The 18,927-nt window shown below is 42.0% G+C and overlaps 2 protein-coding genes across 12 annotated transcripts; one reads left to right on the plus strand and one right to left on the minus strand.

Annotated features, from left to right (window-relative positions):
* Nucleotides 1–19: 19 nt before the first annotated feature.
* On the plus strand, nt 20–8,241 carry nab2 (NGFI-A binding protein 2 (EGR1 binding protein 2)). Of its 9 annotated transcripts, none has more exons than XM_085406289.1 (8): nt 20–1,071; nt 1,263–1,367; nt 1,596–2,555; nt 2,700–2,833; nt 3,604–3,655; nt 3,738–3,852; nt 4,014–4,211; nt 6,654–8,241. In XM_085406289.1, exons 3-8 carry the CDS (start codon nt 1,644–1,646, stop codon nt 6,749–6,751), a joined length of 1,509 nt encoding a protein of 502 aa, XP_085262415.1. In that variant the 5' UTR covers nt 20–1,071; nt 1,263–1,367; nt 1,596–1,643; the 3' UTR covers nt 6,752–8,241. The 9 variants fall into 9 exon arrangements, with proteins under 9 accessions (XP_085262415.1, XP_085262420.1, XP_085262418.1 ...); XM_085406294.1 differs by having other exon boundaries at nt 1,633–2,555; XM_085406292.1 differs by having other exon boundaries at nt 20–1,063; nt 1,579–2,555.
* Nucleotides 8,242–10,207: 1,966 nt separating this feature from the next.
* Nucleotides 10,208–14,447, minus strand: LOC146669749 (uncharacterized). Of its 3 annotated transcripts, none has more exons than XM_085407910.1 (5): nt 14,348–14,447; nt 13,594–13,685; nt 12,432–12,551; nt 11,981–12,348; nt 10,208–11,892 (listed from the first exon to the last, which is right to left on the minus strand). In XM_085407910.1, the coding sequence occupies exons 3-5, from the start codon at nt 12,541–12,543 to the stop codon at nt 11,716–11,718; spliced, it is 657 nt and encodes a 218-aa protein (XP_085264036.1). In that variant the 5' UTR covers nt 12,544–12,551; nt 13,594–13,685; nt 14,348–14,447; the 3' UTR covers nt 10,208–11,715. The 3 variants fall into 3 exon arrangements, with proteins under 3 accessions (XP_085264036.1, XP_085264037.1, XP_085264035.1); XM_085407911.1 differs by having other exon boundaries at nt 11,981–12,222; nt 12,432–12,598; XM_085407909.1 differs by having other exon boundaries at nt 12,432–12,598.
* Between the last annotated feature and the right edge of the window lie 4,480 nt (nt 14,448–18,927).

An 18,927-nucleotide genomic window follows, 5' to 3' on the forward strand; every position in this document is an offset into this window, starting at 1 on the left:
TTAAAACACAACAGCGGGACTCTGCTGCCATCTAATGTTTCGGGAAAAGCTGACCGTAAGCGGCTAACTTTAGAAATTCGGGCTAAGAAACCCAGCAACCCCACGCCGAGGTGTTTTTACGTGAGTTTTTAGTTCATAGTAGCCTGCTAATCAAATTCGGGGGGAAATGGATAACACATTTTCCTTAATACTAAGATTTGTTAGAAGCCCACGCTTAATGACCACGATGCTTCGGTCTGGCTTATTTTTTCAGACTCCATCTTTTGCTCACACTAAAAGGGTAATTGGGTTGTTATTTGTAACATATGAATAAATCCCTTATTTCTAAAGTGCGTGGTGTAGATGTACCTAAAGGCCACTTAAAACTGGAAATGGATAGGCACGCAATACATATCTTACAGGCCATCACTGTACAATAGAACAATCACATAAAATGTGGCAAAAAAAAGGATTGGAGATGCTGGTGTTGGACTTTGAACTTCTTTGGAGATACTGTTAGTGAATTTAAAGCCACGGTTTGGTGACTTGGTCCTTTACTCTTTCAAACAAAACAAAACAAAATGCAATTCTAGCATTTAAAAACTGCTGGAGCTTCACCCACTCTACCACCTCCTACATAAAATGGGGGGAAATAACAGAACTGGTCTTCAGTAAAAATCCACATCTGTCACGTCAGTTTATTATCTATAGAGGTTTGCATAGTGTATAGCTGGCTGCTTGTTTTGGGAGTCTCTGACATAGTAAAACGGTGGGAACCCCCTAAAGCTTCTGCATAAAGGACTAATCTTGAAGACGCAGAGGGTTAATTTCAAGCCCCCACCACCACCACCCACATCTCCAATTTGAAAGCCGCCTCTCTACCGGGAGAGGAAGGCTCTTTTTCGGTCAGATGGCGTGCTGCAGTCCGCCCCCGTCATTCTCCAGCCCACACAGACAGCAAAAAGGCAGCCAGCAACCAATACGGTGCGCCGGAGGAGGATTTCTGCCAGTGATTTCAGACGAGGTAAGATACGCAAAGGGGATTTACTACGCCAATCTGCGCCGAGGAAGCTGTCGGCAATAGGTAAGACGGTAAGAAACGAATGGGATAATAACTGCGTCGTCTTCGGGTGCTCGCCTCTTAACATCTGGATAGTAAACAATTACCTCCAGTCGATGGCTTTATTTGAAATGGAGCCAAAAAACGAGTGTTTTCACTTTAGTGCAGTCTGAATGCGGTTCTGTCTGCGATCAGGAGATTTTAGTTTTATTTCTTTTGTCAGTATTGCTCTGGCAGATCCGACCCGTGACATCGGTGGCTGGAGCGACACCCTTGCTAAATCACGCCGGTTTCCTCTTTACACATCTGTAAACCTGACCTAAAGAAGGTAAGAAAAAAGCGATTTATGTGTATTCAAAGATTAAGTCATGAAACATATAATGAGTAGATAGGAGCTTATTCTGCCCCAAGGGATGCTTAAACTTGCTTTTAACTGTTTATCAGTTTTTATTATTTGACTATATTTGTATTTTGTATTCTGTATATACTAGGTGTGGTCCAGATGCCAAAGTCTTTATCTAAATAATTAACTTGTACAGGATTTCTCCATCTGCAGGTTCATGTCTTTCCTTTCTCCTGCCTAAACTTTCCAGTGCTGTGTGCCATGTCTCTGCCACGCACACTTGGTGAGTTGCAGCTGTATCGGGTCCTCCAGAGGGCCAACCTGCTGGCCTACTATGAAACCTTTATCCAGCAGGGTGGTGACGATGTCCAGCAGCTCTGCGAGGCAGCGGAGGAGGAGTTCCTGGAGATCATGGCACTAGTTGGCATGGCCACCAAGCCACTGCATGTGCGTAGGCTGCAAAAGGCCCTCCGAGACTGGGCGGCGAACCCTGCCCTTTTCAGCCAGCCTGTTGCTAATGTTCCTCTTGGGGGCATCCCGCTCTTTAAAGTTGATGGCACTGGCACAAGTGGATCAGCTGGCGGGCCCAGAAAGTCTGTGAGTAATGGGCAGCCAGGATCCCCCTGTGAGAGAGAGGATCGGATGTGTCTTACACCAATGCACAGCGGGAGTCCAAGAAGCCCCTGTTCCCAGGCCTCTCCACAGCCCCCAGACACACACTACAGGGAAAAACTTTCTCCTATGGATCCACACTGGCTCAGCCCAGAGCATGATGGGAACTGCACTTTGGGTTCTGCACCTGGAACAGAAGAGGAGCCATCCAGCCCACCTCTACTGTCAACATGTCCTCCCGGTCCTTCCACATCTCCGAGCCCCTCTGCATCTTTCACCCCGGCAACTCCGTCTGCCTGGCCCGGAGGACAGCTGGATGGAGAGACAGCGAGGGCCGTGGTGGAGACTGTGGAGAGGCTCCTCACGACCCTGCCTAGGTCAGATCCTGCAGAGGTGAAGACTTTGCTGAGGATGAATAAGAAGATGGCAAAGACTGTGGGACACATCTTCAGAATGGGGTCCCAGGACGTGAACAAGGAAGAGGAGATCCGGAAATACAGTCTTATTTATGGGCGCTTTGACTCCAAGAGGAGGGAAGGCAAGCAACTCACACATCATGAGGTAAAAGCATCAAATCGAAGAAGATTTTAATGCATCGCAACACATTTTATACCTGATTAAAGCTGCACTTCATACCAGAGTGCAGCTTTAATCAGATGTCAATCAGTGTCCATCCCTTCTTCACTCAGTGTTTTTCCTTCTCAGCTGATCATCAATGAAGCTGCAGCCCAGTTCTGCATGCGTGACAATGCCCTTTTGCTGAGACGGGTGGAGCTCTTTTCTCTGGCTCGGCAGGTGGCGAGAAAATGTGCCTACACCTCCACACTAAAGCATGCAAGGTAAGAAGATGCCTGCAGAGAAGAGCAAAACACCTCACGCCTGCTGTGTTTTAATGGAGCTTGTGTACCAAGAAAGAAAAAGAACTGTTACAGAATCAGGAGTGTAGCTTGAAAGATCCATAAAGACCAGATCATTCGCAGCAGTGAATACAATGGTTATTTCAGACAGGAGACAGGAGCATCATGTGAAAAAACTTGAATGAAATGATTTTATAGTTTGTGTTTAGCATGTTCAACAGGTGATTTATGTGAGTCATCAACCAACCAGTGGATTCATTTTCAGAGTGAACCTAGTTCACGTCTCAGTGGGAATCAAACTCCGACCTCTGTACTGTTAGTTAAATGAGCCAACTTTTGAGCCGTTGCAAGAGTACACAAATACTACTTGTGTTTGTTAACCTGCACAGAACATTTACATACGTTTCTCGTGCGGGGCAAACAGAATGAGTCAGTGTACACAAACCATAACTAAACAGGAGTAGTTTTGTAATTATATTTCAGTTTTTCAGCATCATAATTTATTATACTCGATTGTTGATGATTGAAAAATAGATACCAAGTTCACAGTCTGCTCATCTAACAATAGACACCTTTTACTTACACATAAAAATAATTTTTTTTAACTTATTCACAGTGAAAAAAATCCTTTGTCTTGATTTTGCAGTGATCATTTATTAGCTTTCTCTGTGGGTAGAACCCTCACCTCTGTGAGGGGTGAAACCATGTGCTTTTCACACTCATTTGCCGCCACTGTGTCCCCCCCACTGCAGGACGAACCCGGACGAGAGCAGCCTTTTGCCCCAGAAGAGAGCGAGGCTCGAGGTGAGTGTCGGGTGCACTGGCAGTCATCTGAAGTGGTTCATCAGCACCGAACTGACAGTGTTGCTTGTGTGATGTATCTTAGGGAGTCGTGCCCGAGAGTGTGTCATCACTCCTCGGAGTGGAGGGATCCGAGAGTTTGACTCAGAGGGCAGATGACGACAGCTTATCTGCAGAAAGCCTGGACAGTGTATCACATGGTAAAAAACAGAAGAATCAGACTGATGTTAGCAAAATAAATTGTAAAGTAATAAAACCTGTTTGTTTTGCGGGGTTTTTGCACTGATCTGTCAAAGTGTTTTTGTTTTTATAAAAACTCTTTAAAGGCAGCAATAAAACCCAGATCTGTCTGTTCTGGTAGACATGGGCTCCCAGTGCAACCAGTCTCCATCTCCCCGTCCTCACACTGAAACCTCCAACCCCGCCAGCTGGAGTCGCCACCTCATACAGCAAACGCTCATGGACGAAGGGCTGAGACTGGCTCGCATGGTGTCACATGACCGGGCGGGAAAGATCAGCCTAGGTTCAGACGGAGCTCACGCCACAGGTGACAATTCAAGTAATGACCTACAAGTATTATGTATTTCAAACTGCACAGAGAATAAAGGAAATTTTGTGATATTTGCCCAGTTTTGTACCAGTTAAAGAGGAGATTGACATTTTGAGTGACACATTTATTTACTTTCTTCCTTTTTTTTTTTAAAATTAATCCACTCTCATGTGGCGAGCAGGAAGGTATGGGTGCCAGTTAGCACATTCACCAATTAATTTGTTTTTGTCCTGTTTGCTCATTTATATTCATCACAGAGAGGTGAGAGAGGCATCTACATGTTCCTCTAAGTATAAACCAAAACATTAAATTAAAAAATAAATAAAATGCCAAACTCCTGCTTGATCTTGTGAGTACACAGACAATAAAATAAAAAACAGAAGATGATGGTGGTGGTGGGGTTGAATTGAAAATGACAGACAGAGACTCCGTAACCTCTCCTAACAATTAATATTTTAAAGCTCTACAGTTTGAACTCTAGTGAGTCACAATCTCTCCGAGGTGCCTCCCACCATGCGCATCTGAACTTCAGCAGACTGTAAATTAGAGAGGATAGAAGTTAGAAGGGGAAACAGAAGGAGGTGGAGAGCGATATATAGAGAGGAAAAGAGTCGGAGGGGGGAAGCTGGTTGGGGGGGCTGCTACACTGTTATAGCACTTCTTTAATACCCTGTTAGTGAAGCGTTTTTTCTGATGCATCACAGTTTCTCGCAGAAAAAGAAAAGAAGGAGGGAAAAAAGTAATCTGGGCAAGTTAGTCATTCTGGGCTGTGATAGCCAGCTGAAGAGATGAGGCGAGGAGAAGGAAGCCAGTAAAGACATGAGGGGGCGGGGAGGGGGGGGGGGAGGGGGGGGGATAGGAAGTACTCTGTGGGCGGCAGAATCGGACCCCCCCCGACTCTCAGCAGCTGCTGACGTCAGAGTGTGTTAGGTGCGTGGGCTGAAGGGCGGGATGGATGGGGCGTGGGGGCGAAAGAGTGGGAGGTAATTGGAGGGGCGTTGCATTGACTCACCAAGCGACAGTGTACAAAAATAAAAACCTGTGGGCAGGGAAATGGCACAGTCTTTTTTATACATCTTCTCCCTCTACCAAAAGGACTGCGGAAACAAAAAAAAATGACATATGTTTCATCTCTGGCACAGATCTCACTCACTTTGTCGTTTTTCTCTCTCTCTCCCTGTCGCTCGCTCACTCGTCCAAGTTTCCTTCTTGTGTTTCGCTCATTAATCAGAACTTTCTCTCACTTCCCCTCAACGTCACTGGCTCCTTTCTGCTTTCTTATCTTTTGCTGTCGTCTTATCTAGTCAGGATATGGGTTCACATACTCCATTACATGTATATAATTTATTTTTAAATCCTCACGATGATACAATGTTTTACTGATGGTGTGATTTTTTTTTCTCTCTCATATTAAAAATAATGCTGTTTATGTCTTATGCAGACATGCACACACACTCCGAGGAGCAAGTAAATGAAATAGATTTACGAGTGTGTTTACGTCGTCGGCTCGCTACAAAAACACGGTGATCATCGGCCTCTTCTGTTTTTATTTCTTCATGTCTTTTCTGTCTTGCTCACTTGATTTGCTGACTTCATCGCTGCTTTATTACCAGCCAAAAAATAATAATTCAGCTCAGTCTATCTCTGTCTGTGCAACTCTGGAGACATTTTGTTATTGAGCTGCTCGGTCATACAAACCGTGATGACTTCACTCCCTGTGGGACAACTTCTTGGTGAATTCCCCAAACGGCTTTTTAAACGCCCTTAATCACTAGTTGAATCTTGATTGCTGTGCAGTCCTAACTCATACTCATCCGTGTGACGTCTGCCTGTCTTTTGTTAAAGTGATGTGCTGTTGATTCTAACCGAGCCTCAACCTTTACGTCAATCAGGAAAATTCAGGCAATCTGAATAAATCTAATCCTCCAAAAACCAACTGTTTTGGATTGGAGTTGTTTTTAACGCTCTGTGCTTTTTATGTACTTGCTGATCAGCAAGGGCATTAAAACTGGGAAAACATCCCTGATCCGTCACGGTGTGAACCTGTAGGAGTATCATGTGGAGTCAAGAGCTGTGACTTAAGCAGCAGGTTTGTTTGGATCCAGTGGGTTTCCCCCATGAATCATGTGTTTTTCCCATGAATGCTCAGTTAGATTGGAATCTGTGGAGTATGGCTATCAGACCAGCACCTCTGAGTTTTTTCTATAGTAATTCCTGATCCCTTTTTACAGCGTGTTGGGTTCGGGGTGTCACACTTGGTCTGCATCACTGTTTAGTCAGTCGGTGCTTGTCAAAGTAGCATCTACATGAATGCTTAGACACAAAAGTTTTCCAGCAGATCACCAGATTGTATTGACGTGATCACTGGTATTCACTTCACCTGTCAGAGGTTATTTAATGTTGGGGCTGACTGGTGTACTTTCCTCTCTTCAAATTTGCATCTCTCCACAGACCATGACATTAAAGTGGAGAGGCAGAGCTCGATAGCAACGTGCAGGAGCAGTAGCCCTTGTGTCACCAAAGATGACTCCAACCACCGAGGGAAATGAAACCTTCAGGAGCTTATCAGGGAACTCAAACGTTGCCCTGCCACTGAGCTCCAATCAGAGACTTGTAAACAGGCCACGTTTACTTCACTGACATCTGATGGAGAGGAAGACGCTTACTGACTTCAAGCCAGTACAGGAAATGTGAGAAATTACCAGCAACTGATATTATAAATCTGCAGTGACTTCTGAATCCTGAGGTTGTGAATGAAGTTGAAAATGTTTTTGATTTTATATTCAGTGAATACACAGGGAAGAGACTCCTTTTGTTGTTTTATTTTTTAACACATGGACAAAATGTCCCACAGATTTGAGCTGATATAAGAAAAAAAATGCTCAAAAAAAGAACTGAATTACTTTGTTGTGATCATTGCTGTGTGTTGGATGTGCCACCTGCTTGAGACAAAACGGGCTCACCACAGCAGGGGGCACTGCAACTTTGGAAACTAATCCTCCAGTTCCTCCGCACTGAGCGACTCGTTGTAGTTGTGTTTAGCAGAGGTACTTAATAACACTTGCAGCAAGTTAGAGCATAAAAGCAGTAGGATTAACCCCCCCTGAAGCTCCTCACTCTCAGGAAACAGACGGATGTTCTGGTGTTAAAGACAGAATATTTTTAAGAGAGACTTTGGGGGAACATGTTTTCATCCAGATTGCATGCAGGCAAACCCAGCTATGAGGACGAGATGCCTTTTGTCTTTTGCTGCATCAGCTTACATCCCATCAGATTTAAAAAACAAACAAAAAATAAAAACACACCTCGCTCACAACTTTCTCTTGCACACATGGTTGAAGTGATGATGGTGCAACATTTCGTCCTCTTTCGTTATGTGAAAGTGTACACAGAGCACTGTTTCTAAGCTGCGTGGCATGAAACAGGAGCAGTGTAGACTGTGAAATCAGCTTTCAGGGTTGGTTACAGCGTCTCGCTCGAGGTTCCTTCAGCGGGGGGAAGAATTCGGCTTTGAGCTCAGCTACTCCTCTCTGTCATCTGCAGTTTAATCTCGTGCACTAAAGGCACCATTGTATAGCCTTTGAAAAACCTACATTCAAAACTAAGTTGTAAGATTTATAATTTTTTTTATGGATTGGATTTTTTTTGTAGGTGTACTGGAAACACACTATGGCAGTTTGTCTTTGGGATGATATTTTTTGTAGTCATAGATTAACGAGGTGAACCGTATGTCAGTTCTTCTGTGATCTGAGGCACATACCTAATCTCACATTAGGAGAATTAAAACACAGGCAGGAATTTACGGAGAGAAATCTACTGGAGCTTGAGCATCTCGTACAAGCGAAATCAACCTCTGGGCCCCACACAGGGTGTTAAAATGTGTAACAGTCTTATGATTTTGTATTCTAATCTCAGAGTAGAGGGAGGCCGCTGTGCATCATTACACCTGCTCGTCTCTTCAGCATTAGTAACCTCCTCAGTTCATTGTTGCAAACAGATTATTTATTTTGTTAGATCTCAATAAATGTTATTTTACTGATTAAGGCTACAGTGTGTTGCATCGTTTTCCACAAAGACTCAGTTGTTTCTTGGCAGCTCTTGTTTGAGCAAGAGGCTGCGGGAGCTGCGTCACAAAGCCAGCAACACCTCTGCTGTCGTCTTGTTAGCTGCACTGACGCTCCGCATCAAGCCTCGATGCCGGCATGACTCACCTGTGCCAGTGATGTCAACACTGCTCCTCCACGCGGCTGTTTTTCACCAGAGACCACACAGACACAAGAATCAGACCACCTGGAGGGATCAGCTTCGCTATTTTCAATTATTTTGAGGTTCATTGCTGTAACAAAAATCAAAAGAATTTGCAGTTTTAATATGTTGAACTGAGCTTTACTGTGCAGGGACTCATTCAGTTGGTTATCCAGACTGAAATATACTCACCTGTCAGTTTATTAGGTGCACCTTGCTAATAGACATGAGAGCATCGCACAGTTACTGCAAACCCCCCACCCATGAATAGAAGCTCCTGCTCCACCACATCCCAAAGGTGCTCTACCAGATTGACATCTGGTCACAGTGGAGGTCATTTGAGTACAGGGAACTCATTGCCATTCTCAAGAAACTATTTTGAGATGATCCGAGCCTTGTGACATGGCATGTTTCTCTTTATGAAGCAGAAATCAGACAATGGGTGCACTGTGGTCATAAAGGTGTGGAAATGGTTAGCAACAGTACTCAGGTAGACTTATTAAATTAATCTGAATGCTGCAGCGGAATTGGAGACCTGGCCACATTTTTCCCATCTTCTTTTGGTGTCTTTGTATGAATTGTAGCTTCAGTTTCCTGTTCTTAGCTAGCAGGAAGAGCACCTGCTCCTGTGTGCTGCTGCTTTACTCTATGAAGGTTTGATGTGTTGCACATTCAGAGATGCTCTTCTGCATACTTTGGTTTGCAGTAAGTGGTTGTTTGAGTTACTGTTGTCTTCCTGACAGCTCAAAGCAGTTTTTCTATTCTTCTCTGACATCCACAAGGCATTTCAACCAGAGAAATGCTGCTCAATGGATATTTTCTCTTTTGCAAACGATTTTCTGTTGACCCTAGGTCATGGTTATGGAGGGAAATCCCAGCAGATCAGCACAGGCCAACCTATCTGGGACTAAAAACCATTCCTCATTTAAAGTTTAGACCATGTCTACATTCATAAATGCTGCTGTATGATTGGATGATTATATATTTCTATTAACCAGCTGTTTATCAGATGTACCTAATGAAGTGGCCAGTGAATCCATGTCTACACAGTAATGAAATTGACCTCAAGACATCCATGTTCCTCATAGGATGAATTGCCTCCATCTGATCAAATGATCTGTTTATCCAGCACTTATGTTCATGACATTCCCATCAGCCACAGCTGCTCTGTGGTTTACTGCTAAATAGCAAATATTATCATGGTAACACACTCAGAGGATGAACATGGCTTGGATTACACTGAGCATGCTAGAGTGCTGACATTCAAAGCACAGCTACAGTCTTGTTATTGAATTACAATCCCTCTACCATTTGGACCACTTCTAAAGTAGTAAATAGTGATTTTTTATGTTAAAAAAAATGCATTTAGCTTTTTAAAAGATAGCAATTACATCCAAGTTAGTGTGTGATTATGAGAGACAGTCAATGTGGCAACAGATGAAGGGAGCTGCATCATCAATCAGCTGTCAGCACCATTAATTAGGGAGTTAAATCTTTAGGCTATTCTTAGATCTGTCTTTTTTCCTCTGTTACTCGGCTTAGCAACAGACAGCTGATCCGATTAAAGGCATAAAATAATTGCAGATTGTCTGTTAAAAGTTAAAAGACTTCACATTATCAGCATTCACATTTTTTGCGACGTGATGATTAGTAGAATAGTTCTGATGAGCCATTTCTGCATATCATGTTTATTTGGCAACATCACAAAGTTCCAAATAAACATGTGGTTCCAAAGAATAACCAAGAAAACTTCATATCAATCATCAGTACCTTTTTTATTAATGGATATCATTTACACATCCAGGCTTAAAAAGATTGTTTAAAATAGTGGCATATTTTTAGGAATAAGAATTAAGAAAAAATAATACATTTCCATCCAGAACGGATGTATGTAAAATTAGCATCACATAACCAGCAGACAATAAACCATCAGCTGGTTAGTCACCCATCTAAACAGGTTTGCTTTAGATTAGAAGAAGATGACACCATGTGGAGAGTTACTTGCTTTTTTTCTAGCCGTTACTTGAGATCATGAACAACACAGGGTTTTATTTTCCATACGTGCCTTCATCAGCAATGCAAAAATTAAATAACCAACAAAAGTAGATAAACATGAATTTGTGAACCCATGATTTTATTATTTTATATATTTTATATATTTATTATTTTATTTATTGGTAAAGGTTAGCTTTTAGGACTGGGAGAAACCTTAATTGAAAATGGGCTATTCTATCTTTTTTCTGGGTCCTATTCCCCTGAACACTTAGATTTATTTAGAATAAAATCCAGTGGATTCTTTTATTTGGCAAAAGTTTGTGTTTTCTAGCTGCATTAAAACATCACAGAATACAAGAAGACCAGCTGCCTTAAATTGACTTTGACGCTACATAGCCTAAAGAAAAGACGCTACTGGTGTCTTGTCAGAAACACAGAGAGCTTAGGTGTAATGTACCCATGATTAATAGCGAGTGATAAAGTCTATGGACTTTACAGACTGCTTCTACTGAATGCTCTGAACAGATAAATAGAGATTATATAGAAGTTTTTGAGAAAATGTTGCCACGTTGCTTGATTTAAGACTTCGGTAAACACTTGCCTCACATTATGTTCGTTTCATGATTTATGGTCTCATTTAGAGTAAAACAGACAGTGAAGCGGGGTTTGTGTAAGTCGGTATCATTGGTGTGCACTGTCCTCAGTTTTTCAGTAAGACCCACCTGGGGGATCCCAGATGGTGACAGCCAAAATGCTCAATGAGGCTTCAACAGTCCACAGACTGAATGGGTGAGTGAGTGACGTCATGGTGGTTTTATTATAGTAGGTTCCAGGAAGAGGCTGATAAAAATCAAAACGCAAACCCGATATAAATTTGACTGATCTCCCCCTCAGGGTCAGTTCTTGGGCATCTTCAGACAGCTTCCATCACAGCTGCTTTTTTAAAAAGTCACTCTGTGGACCACCAACATCATGCGTACTGCAGTTTAACCAGGGCAAATTTGCTCATTTAAATCAGATGAAGTTATGTATTTAATATGCCCATTCCCAGAACTTTGTGATCATTTAAGCTCTAAAGTCTATTTCTGCCTTTCATTTTAGACGAAAGAGACCGAAAAGCTGTATCAGCATCTGCACAGTTCATTCAGAGACAAAAAGCTAAACTGCAGGTTTCAATCCTGGGATCAGACTGATTGGTTTATGCATGCACCATCAAAGACTATCATATTAACACATACTGTCAGTCATACGTCAAGAGGAAACTTCATTTAATCTAGGTGACGTGAGTGTTCAGATGTCGTAGGAACTCTCCTCTTGTAGTTGTGTGTCCAGGGAAAACTGCCTGGCAAAACTCACAAATATGAGACTGCAGAGCCACGTCCGACAACATCGCCCCACCAGATCCACCTTGGAAGTCATTAATCAGGGTGCAGCAGTCCATCACAGGCATCTAACAGAACCACAGAGAAGATGTATGTGAAGAGCGCAGTAAATCAGAGTCACAGTGTAAATATCTACAGTCGTGGCTCGTCTTTTACCCTGATTGTGCGTAGAGTTCTGTCTCCAGCAGGATGATTTTGCTTTGAATTTCTGGATTCATTGTAAGAGGCTCCATGGCACGCCAAGGAGTCCAGTGGTAGCAACAATGGGAATTTGTTCTCCGCCTTAACACTTTCCTTTCTTTGAGAGGGCACATCAACGCAGAGCTTGGTCATATCATCAGCAAGGAGATCGGGGAAGCTCTTTGTATTTCTTGAATGGTAATCAGCGCCACACTGTGCTGCAGGGATTTGTGTCACGGATGTTAATGTTTGAGGTTTCTCAAGGAGATATGTAGGGATTTCATGGGTAAACTGAACAGGAACGGACATCACATTACTTAATTCTCCATTAGGAATAGATGCACCTGCACAAAAATAGTTGTTTAAGGTTTGAAGCATTACGACTGAGAAGCTGTTTTAGAGCATTAGTGTTTTTTCATATGCAGACCTTGCTGTTTCTGCAGGGCTGTTGTGAGTTGCTGCAGCAGAGCTGCCTGTTTCAGACAAAGTGACCTCAGGCGAAGAAACTGCTGGTAGAGCTCATTGTAAGCTTCCTCCATCTCACCAGCTCCAGGAAGTGCATGTAGTGAATTGCACAGAAGGGTTAAGTCTGAGCTGTAATGGACATGTATACAAATCTTAAATAGGCTGTTGAGAAGAGATGCAAACTACAGAAATAAACATGTGAGTTTCACATCACAGTGCTTTGAGTAAAAGTACTCTAATCTAAGGCTGATGCAAAGCAGGAAAACCTGCTATGATAATAAAGTTGGGGTAGGCTGATCACCGTGATTTACAATGTTAGGATGATTGCTAATTAGCACTCAAGACAAAATAAAGCTGAAGCTAATGGGAATGACATGAATCATACATATATGAAGGATTGAAAACTTATGTGGAAAAAAAATGCAGCAGCTCTAATTCACTAGATAATTTTGCTCTGACCTGTCAACCTCTAAAGAAGTTATAACGTTTGATAAAAATGACACTCCAACAAAAAGAAGAAACGAGCATGCGACAGACGAGATTAGTCCGGTTACAGGTCAGGTGTCATCTGCTAACAAAAAGATGAGAGCTGAGGTCGAGGTCACTGACATTTGAACTCGTCCGAGATTTTTAGTAGACGATTTCAAAATCCTAGGTGACTTCCTTCTTGAGTTTTCACATTCACGAGATTTTCCGAAAACTTGACCTCTGACCTTGAGGTTGAGGTCACTGAGATTTGAACTCGTCCAAAATTTTTTGTAGATGCATCTACGGTATCAAGTTCAAATGTCGCCTTGTTCTCAAGTTATCATATTCAAAAACTTGGGTGTCCATGCCACCAATACCCTATCAGCCTTTTATGGCTGAGGGGTTAAAAAAAGGTCTGGGAGGAAACTCTATGCTATATATTTTTATGTTAATTTGCTGAACACTGAAGTAATGTCTTGACTTGTTTCACTTTTTTAAACCCAGCATGCAAAATACAGGAAAGAAAGAGACACAACAGTAAAGGTAACTTCTTAATTCTGATCTTTTCTGAACCTTGATATCTGGAAGTGTACAATGTGATATAATTCCTAATAGAGTTATACTGCATTTACAACTTATTATATTGGTTTGCTTACCCCTCTGCAGTCTCTCTTCTAGCAATTCAGGAGTTGTTATGTAAAGCTACATCCAGATTTTCCTCGGCAGTTTTCCATGTGATACAGGCCCCCTGTTTCATGTTCAAAGAATCAGACACTGTCTCACCATTTACATCAATCCTCAAAGCCCATTTACTAAGCACAGATGACGCAGCACCACAGGTATGATAAGAGTCTAATGTATATTATGCTCAGCAAGTCTAACAACATATAGATTGCCTGAGAACTGCTAAACATAAGGAAGTAACTGTTAAAAAAAAAGGAGGAAGTGAAACCTCCTGGGTATATAAGGAACTTCAACATTTCAGTGTTACATGAGTGGCTGTAAAGTAGTTTTAAATAAAGACTGAGGAAAGAGGAAAGAGACAAGCTGCATTTTGTGCATAAAGAAGCACGAGAACAGCTTTGCTATCAGCTGATTGTTTGGCTGGCTCTGAAAAAGAAAAACCTGTCTGATCAATTCCTTCTTGAGCACTGAGAACATAACCGGCCTGGAGCAAAACTGAGAAAATAAAACAAAAGGGTTTTCTTTTTTACATTTTCCAATAGGTCCCTGAGAAGTCGGTTTTTCAGGTATGTTTATAAACAACTTCTGCACTGGATGAATTATAATTGTGTAACTTGATTATAGAAACTAAATACATGCAAGTCTAAATCTAATTCCGCTTTAACCCCCGATAATCGCAAATCACGTAACGATAGTTTATGAATTACATTTGAAATTGAACCTTACTTGCACATAAAGCGATCGGCCATTCCAGACAGGAAGTTCACACACAAATGTTGATGTCAGAAGTAGGCAAGATCCGCATTTCTCTCTCTCTCTCTCTCTCTCTCTCTCTCTCTCTCTCTCTCTCTCTGCGCAATGACGTCACTGCACTCACCTGCGCAAATCGCCCGTGAACCTTCCACTACAACCTGACGCGTCCAACCAGGTTGCCTTCAAAATAAAAGACATGGAAACGCTCTGGACGGCTTTTATTTTGAAATACTCCTAAAGTTTGTGTTATCAAAAAAAAAACATTTACTGTACAAGTTTGCACAACACGAAACAATGAACCATCGGGGAAAATTTTAATTATTACTCGTCGACAGTTATGTAATAGCAAACTATCATTTTGACTTGATGTTGGTACTAGATTAAGTCCAGGGGGTCAACAAGGTCATTACACCATCTCCTCCTGGATATTGTTCATTCTTGTGCAAGCCGTTGTTGTAACTCACCTAACACAAATGTCAGTCTGAACAACAATAAAGCTACTTTCAGCTGCTTCCTTATTCACAAGAGGTCACCACAGCCGGTAGCTCTGCATATTTGATTTAGTTCATTTTTGATGCCCTTCCTGATACAACCCCAAAGGCATAGTTTTTTTTTTCAGTCTGAATCACAATAATACAAAATTTAAAAAAAATTGTCCAGCTGATAAGAGCTGCATCATTACTGTTCAGGACCAGCATTACGCTGAGAGCTCTGTAATAGCTTTGTCATGTCTCTGTTTCTCCAGGTCTATTCTGAACGTGTGTGTTTGGCATTTGAGATGTTCAGCCATCTGTTGAATGTGGCTGATATCAATTTAAAAATAGATCCACATTAAGACAGCAGAGTCCTGGAAGCAGACTACCTTCCTTACTGCCCATCCAGTTATGAGGAGCGGCGAGAGCTTGCCCTTAGAGTCAGCTCCTGACAGCCGACTTTACGGTCAGCAGCTTGTGCTCTTAGAGAGGTGCCAACTAACTCAGACTTCAGACTTCTTATGTAACCCTGCGTGAGGGCCAAGGGACTCGCATCGCTATGAGAATCATGTCTTTGTCATGTCACTTCGGCTCCAGGAAGATTTTGTTGCCCTTTTTTAGCTTTTATTTTGCATTTGCCCAGCTTATCTAGTGTTTGCTGTGTGTCATCTAAGACCACTTTAGATGCCCTAACTTTCCCCACAAAAATCTTGATTTCATATTTCACTTTAAAAAGGAAATGCTTTTGGATACAGGCTGTTATTTTTCCCCATTTCCAGTCTGGGTGTAGTGTCTGAGATGGTTAAAAAGTGATGCATGGCTATCGATCACTGCACGACTAAAATGGTAAAAGAGCTCGTCGTACTCACTGGAACACTAACCAGTCATGGAAATTTGTTGTTTGCATAAAAATAAATGATCCAGGAAAGAAAATTACTCCAGCAGCAGTTTTCAGGCCAAAATAAATAAATAAATAAAAAGATGACAGTGCTGGGCAGTGAGAAGCACACTGTGCAAATGTGAAGAATGTCCAGGCTCCACTTACACTGTATGAAGGGCTATACGTTATTTATGTTTGGCAGCTTTTCGCGTTTCTGAGGACACATGAGATACTTCATCACTTCTGAAGCTATTAATATGAAAGCATTCAAAACAATCCAATAAATCAATAATTTTAAAACAGACTAACAGTTAGGCACTGCTTTTCCATCAGACAGCCAAATGTTGATTGATGCAGTTGTTAAATGCTGGTCAGGTATACCCAACTGTCTGTGTGAGTGTGTGTGTTTTCAGGTTTGCACTGTGCTTGTTCTGACCTTGACACACACACACCACACCCTTTCATTTTCTACCACCTCCTCCTCCTTCACAACTACTTGATCTACAAGTTGGGACTCTCTGAAGTGTGTGTGTGTGTGTGTGTGGGGGGGGGGGGGGGGGGGGGGGGGGGGGGGGGGGTCTTGCTGTGAATAACTTCCAGGCAGGCAGCCAGGAACTGTCATCTGCCAGTGCAACACTATCCATCCTGTCAATCTTGTTTTATAATTGTAACATTCTCATATTCTCCGGCTGAGCAGAGAGAAGTTTCCAACATAGACACACGCATACACACACAAAGGCACACACTTCTTCGCTAAATGTGTTTCTCCACAACATTCACATCTTATTCGTCATTTATTAGCATAAGTATTTAAAATAGCTCTATTTTAAATGTAGTAGTAATGTGCTTATATTCATTGATTTGTCTCCAACAGTACAGTAAGTCTGACGTATTCTCATAAAGCTTCTTTTTGTGAGAAAGAACAACATTTTTTTTGACAGCCTGTTTTTCATCACAGTCCCCTTTTTGGCACTGCAGTGCAGTAATTGAAGAGCTTCTGCTGGTGCTGATGGAGTCAGTTTTTCTTAAATCTCATTGCAAATCATCAGCAACCATCATAAAAGAAAGACATCTACCCTTTAAACTCTTTTATTTAACAATAATTCAAACTAAATCTGTCCTTTCATGATTAGGCAGAAAGGCCATTTAAACCTTTACCAAGATGATTCTGTGTTGCTTTCAGTTTCCTTTATAGTAACAAAAAAATTGAGCACATTAGTTTCAGTTTATTATATCAAGTCCATCAAGGATCTCATCAGTCTTTCACCTTTATTAAGTTGCCACCCAGCAAAGTTAATACCCAAGGACACAGCAACAAATACACAGAGGAAGAAGGTTTCCACCGTCTCTTCTTTTCACACGCTTCAGAATGATAATTCAGCCGGCTCACCAATCAGTTACGATTTTAATCCAGCCGCGACTAAGAGCTTTAGAGCGGTGATGTGGAGCATACAGTTATCACAGAGATGGCATGAGCAATGACGTCTGCCACCACATTTATCACCGGACACTCTTAGTGAGGGAGACCAGATCCAATTACAGAGGTCTCTATGGGCTCAACAATGGTCTGCTAAAAATACACCCAGAGAGGCTTTTCCACACTCAGCAGCACACCCACACACAACCTGATACTGTTTAACAATATACATGTATGTATATCTTCGCTTGGAGTGTTTATTTTTGTCACTATCGGAGGTAAGACTAAGAGATTCTGCTCCGTTCTGAGACTCTTTAGAAAATGTGCAGAAATGTGGCGAGTGACGCGTGCACCTGTGTGTAGGCGTGTGTACATGAACAGGTATAGAATAAAAGGAAGAACGCCGAAGGAAGCACACAGGGGCCCCCGTGGAGCACTGAATAGAAAGTTATTTACAGCTCAGTCCATCAATAAACGACAGGTGCAGCATCCTCACAAACAGACGTATTAGCTTTCCTCCCGCTGGAACAATATCATCTCTAGCAGCCGGCCGCTGTCTCCCTCTCTCACACACTCACTCTCTCAAACATCTCTATGACAGCAATGCAACCAAGTCATGTTACTGCTGGATTTTATAATGACATTAAAAAAAGAGAATGCAAGTTAATTCCTGTTTTTATTTGATTCATTCGTTGACTTTTTCTTCCAGCAGTTCCAGGAGTAATTCAAGCTTTTTGGAGCTTTTTCAATGGTTTATCTGACAAATAATATGGTTTCCTCTAATATAGATCATTAAATATGCTTGTGTTATGATTTCTTTTTGGTGAGAGAAATTCTAGAATTTATTTAGTATGGCAGCAACTCAGTGTATTTAGGCATGTAGACATGGTCAAAAACCTGATGAAGCATCAGAATGAGGAAGAAACATGTTTTAATGCTCATAGGTGCCAGACAGGCTGGTCTGAGTATTTCAGAAACTGCTGATCTGCTGGGATTTTCCCACACAATCATCTGTACGATTTACAGAAAATCGTCCAAAAACAGACAGTGAGCGGCAGTTCTCGGGGTGAAAACACCTTCTTGAGGTCAGAGGAGAATGGCTAGGCAGCTTTGAGTTTGAGTAACAGCAAACCTTGAAGCAGTGCAGACGACCAGTTGAATAGTAACATCTAATTTTGTATAAACAGCATGAGAGTAAGTCACTAAGAACAATAAACTAAACTAAACACTGCTCAAGTATCGATCCATGTCCTTAGGTACACCTGTTCAACTGCTTGTTTATGGAAAGATCTAATCTGCCAATCATATGGCAGCAACTCAGTGCCTTTAGGTGTATAGATATGGTCTACACTACCTGCTAAAAGGCAAACCGAGCATCAGAATGGGGAAGAAAGGTGATTTAAGTGACTTTGAACGCAGCATGGTTGTTGGACGATTCATCTGACGAACCTTGTATTCTGCTGCAACATTCAGATAGGTCAGAGTTTGTTGTAAAAAGCATAAAAGCATAGATCCATCCTGCCTTGTATCAAACGTTCAGGTTGCTTGTGGTGTAATGGTCTGGGGGAAATGTTCTTCACATACTTCCAGCCACTTAATACTGACTGAGCATTGTTTAAACACGACAGCTTACTTGAGAATTGTTGCCAACCATGTCCACCCCGTTATGACCACAGTGTACCGATCTATTGATGGCTGCTTCCAGCAGCATAACACACCATGTCACAGACTCAAATAATCTCAAAGTGGCTTCTTGAACATGACCAAAATCATCAGAGCTTAG

The sequence above is a fragment of the Rhamphochromis longiceps genome, linkage group LG5 (assembly GCF_057381845.1).
Source record: "Rhamphochromis longiceps isolate RC_006_pf linkage group LG5, R_longiceps_female_GT1.1, whole genome shotgun sequence".
Taxonomy (NCBI): Eukaryota; Metazoa; Chordata; class Actinopteri; order Cichliformes; family Cichlidae; genus Rhamphochromis; species Rhamphochromis longiceps.

Coding starts and splice junctions, on each gene's coding strand:
- nab2 (XM_085406289.1), top strand. CDS start 1,644: ATGTCTCTGCCACGCACACTTGGTGAGTTGCAGCTGTATCGGGTCCTC. Junction 2,556..2,699: donor AGCAACTCACACATCATGAG/GTAAAAGCATCA, acceptor TTTCCTTCTCAG/CTGATCATCAATGAAGCTGC. Junction 2,834..3,603: donor TCCACACTAAAGCATGCAAG/GTAAGAAGATGC, acceptor CCCCCACTGCAG/GACGAACCCGGACGAGAGCA.
- LOC146669749 (XM_085407910.1), bottom strand. CDS start 12,543: ATGGAGGAAGCTTACAATGAGCTCTACCAGCAGTTTCTTCGCCTGAGG. Junction 12,349..12,431: donor AGCCCTGCAGAAACAGCAAG/GTCTGCATATGA, acceptor ATTTTTGTGCAG/GTGCATCTATTCCTAATGGA. Junction 11,893..11,980: donor GAACTCTACGCACAATCAGG/GTAAAAGACGAG, acceptor TGGTTCTGTTAG/ATGCCTGTGATGGACTGCTG.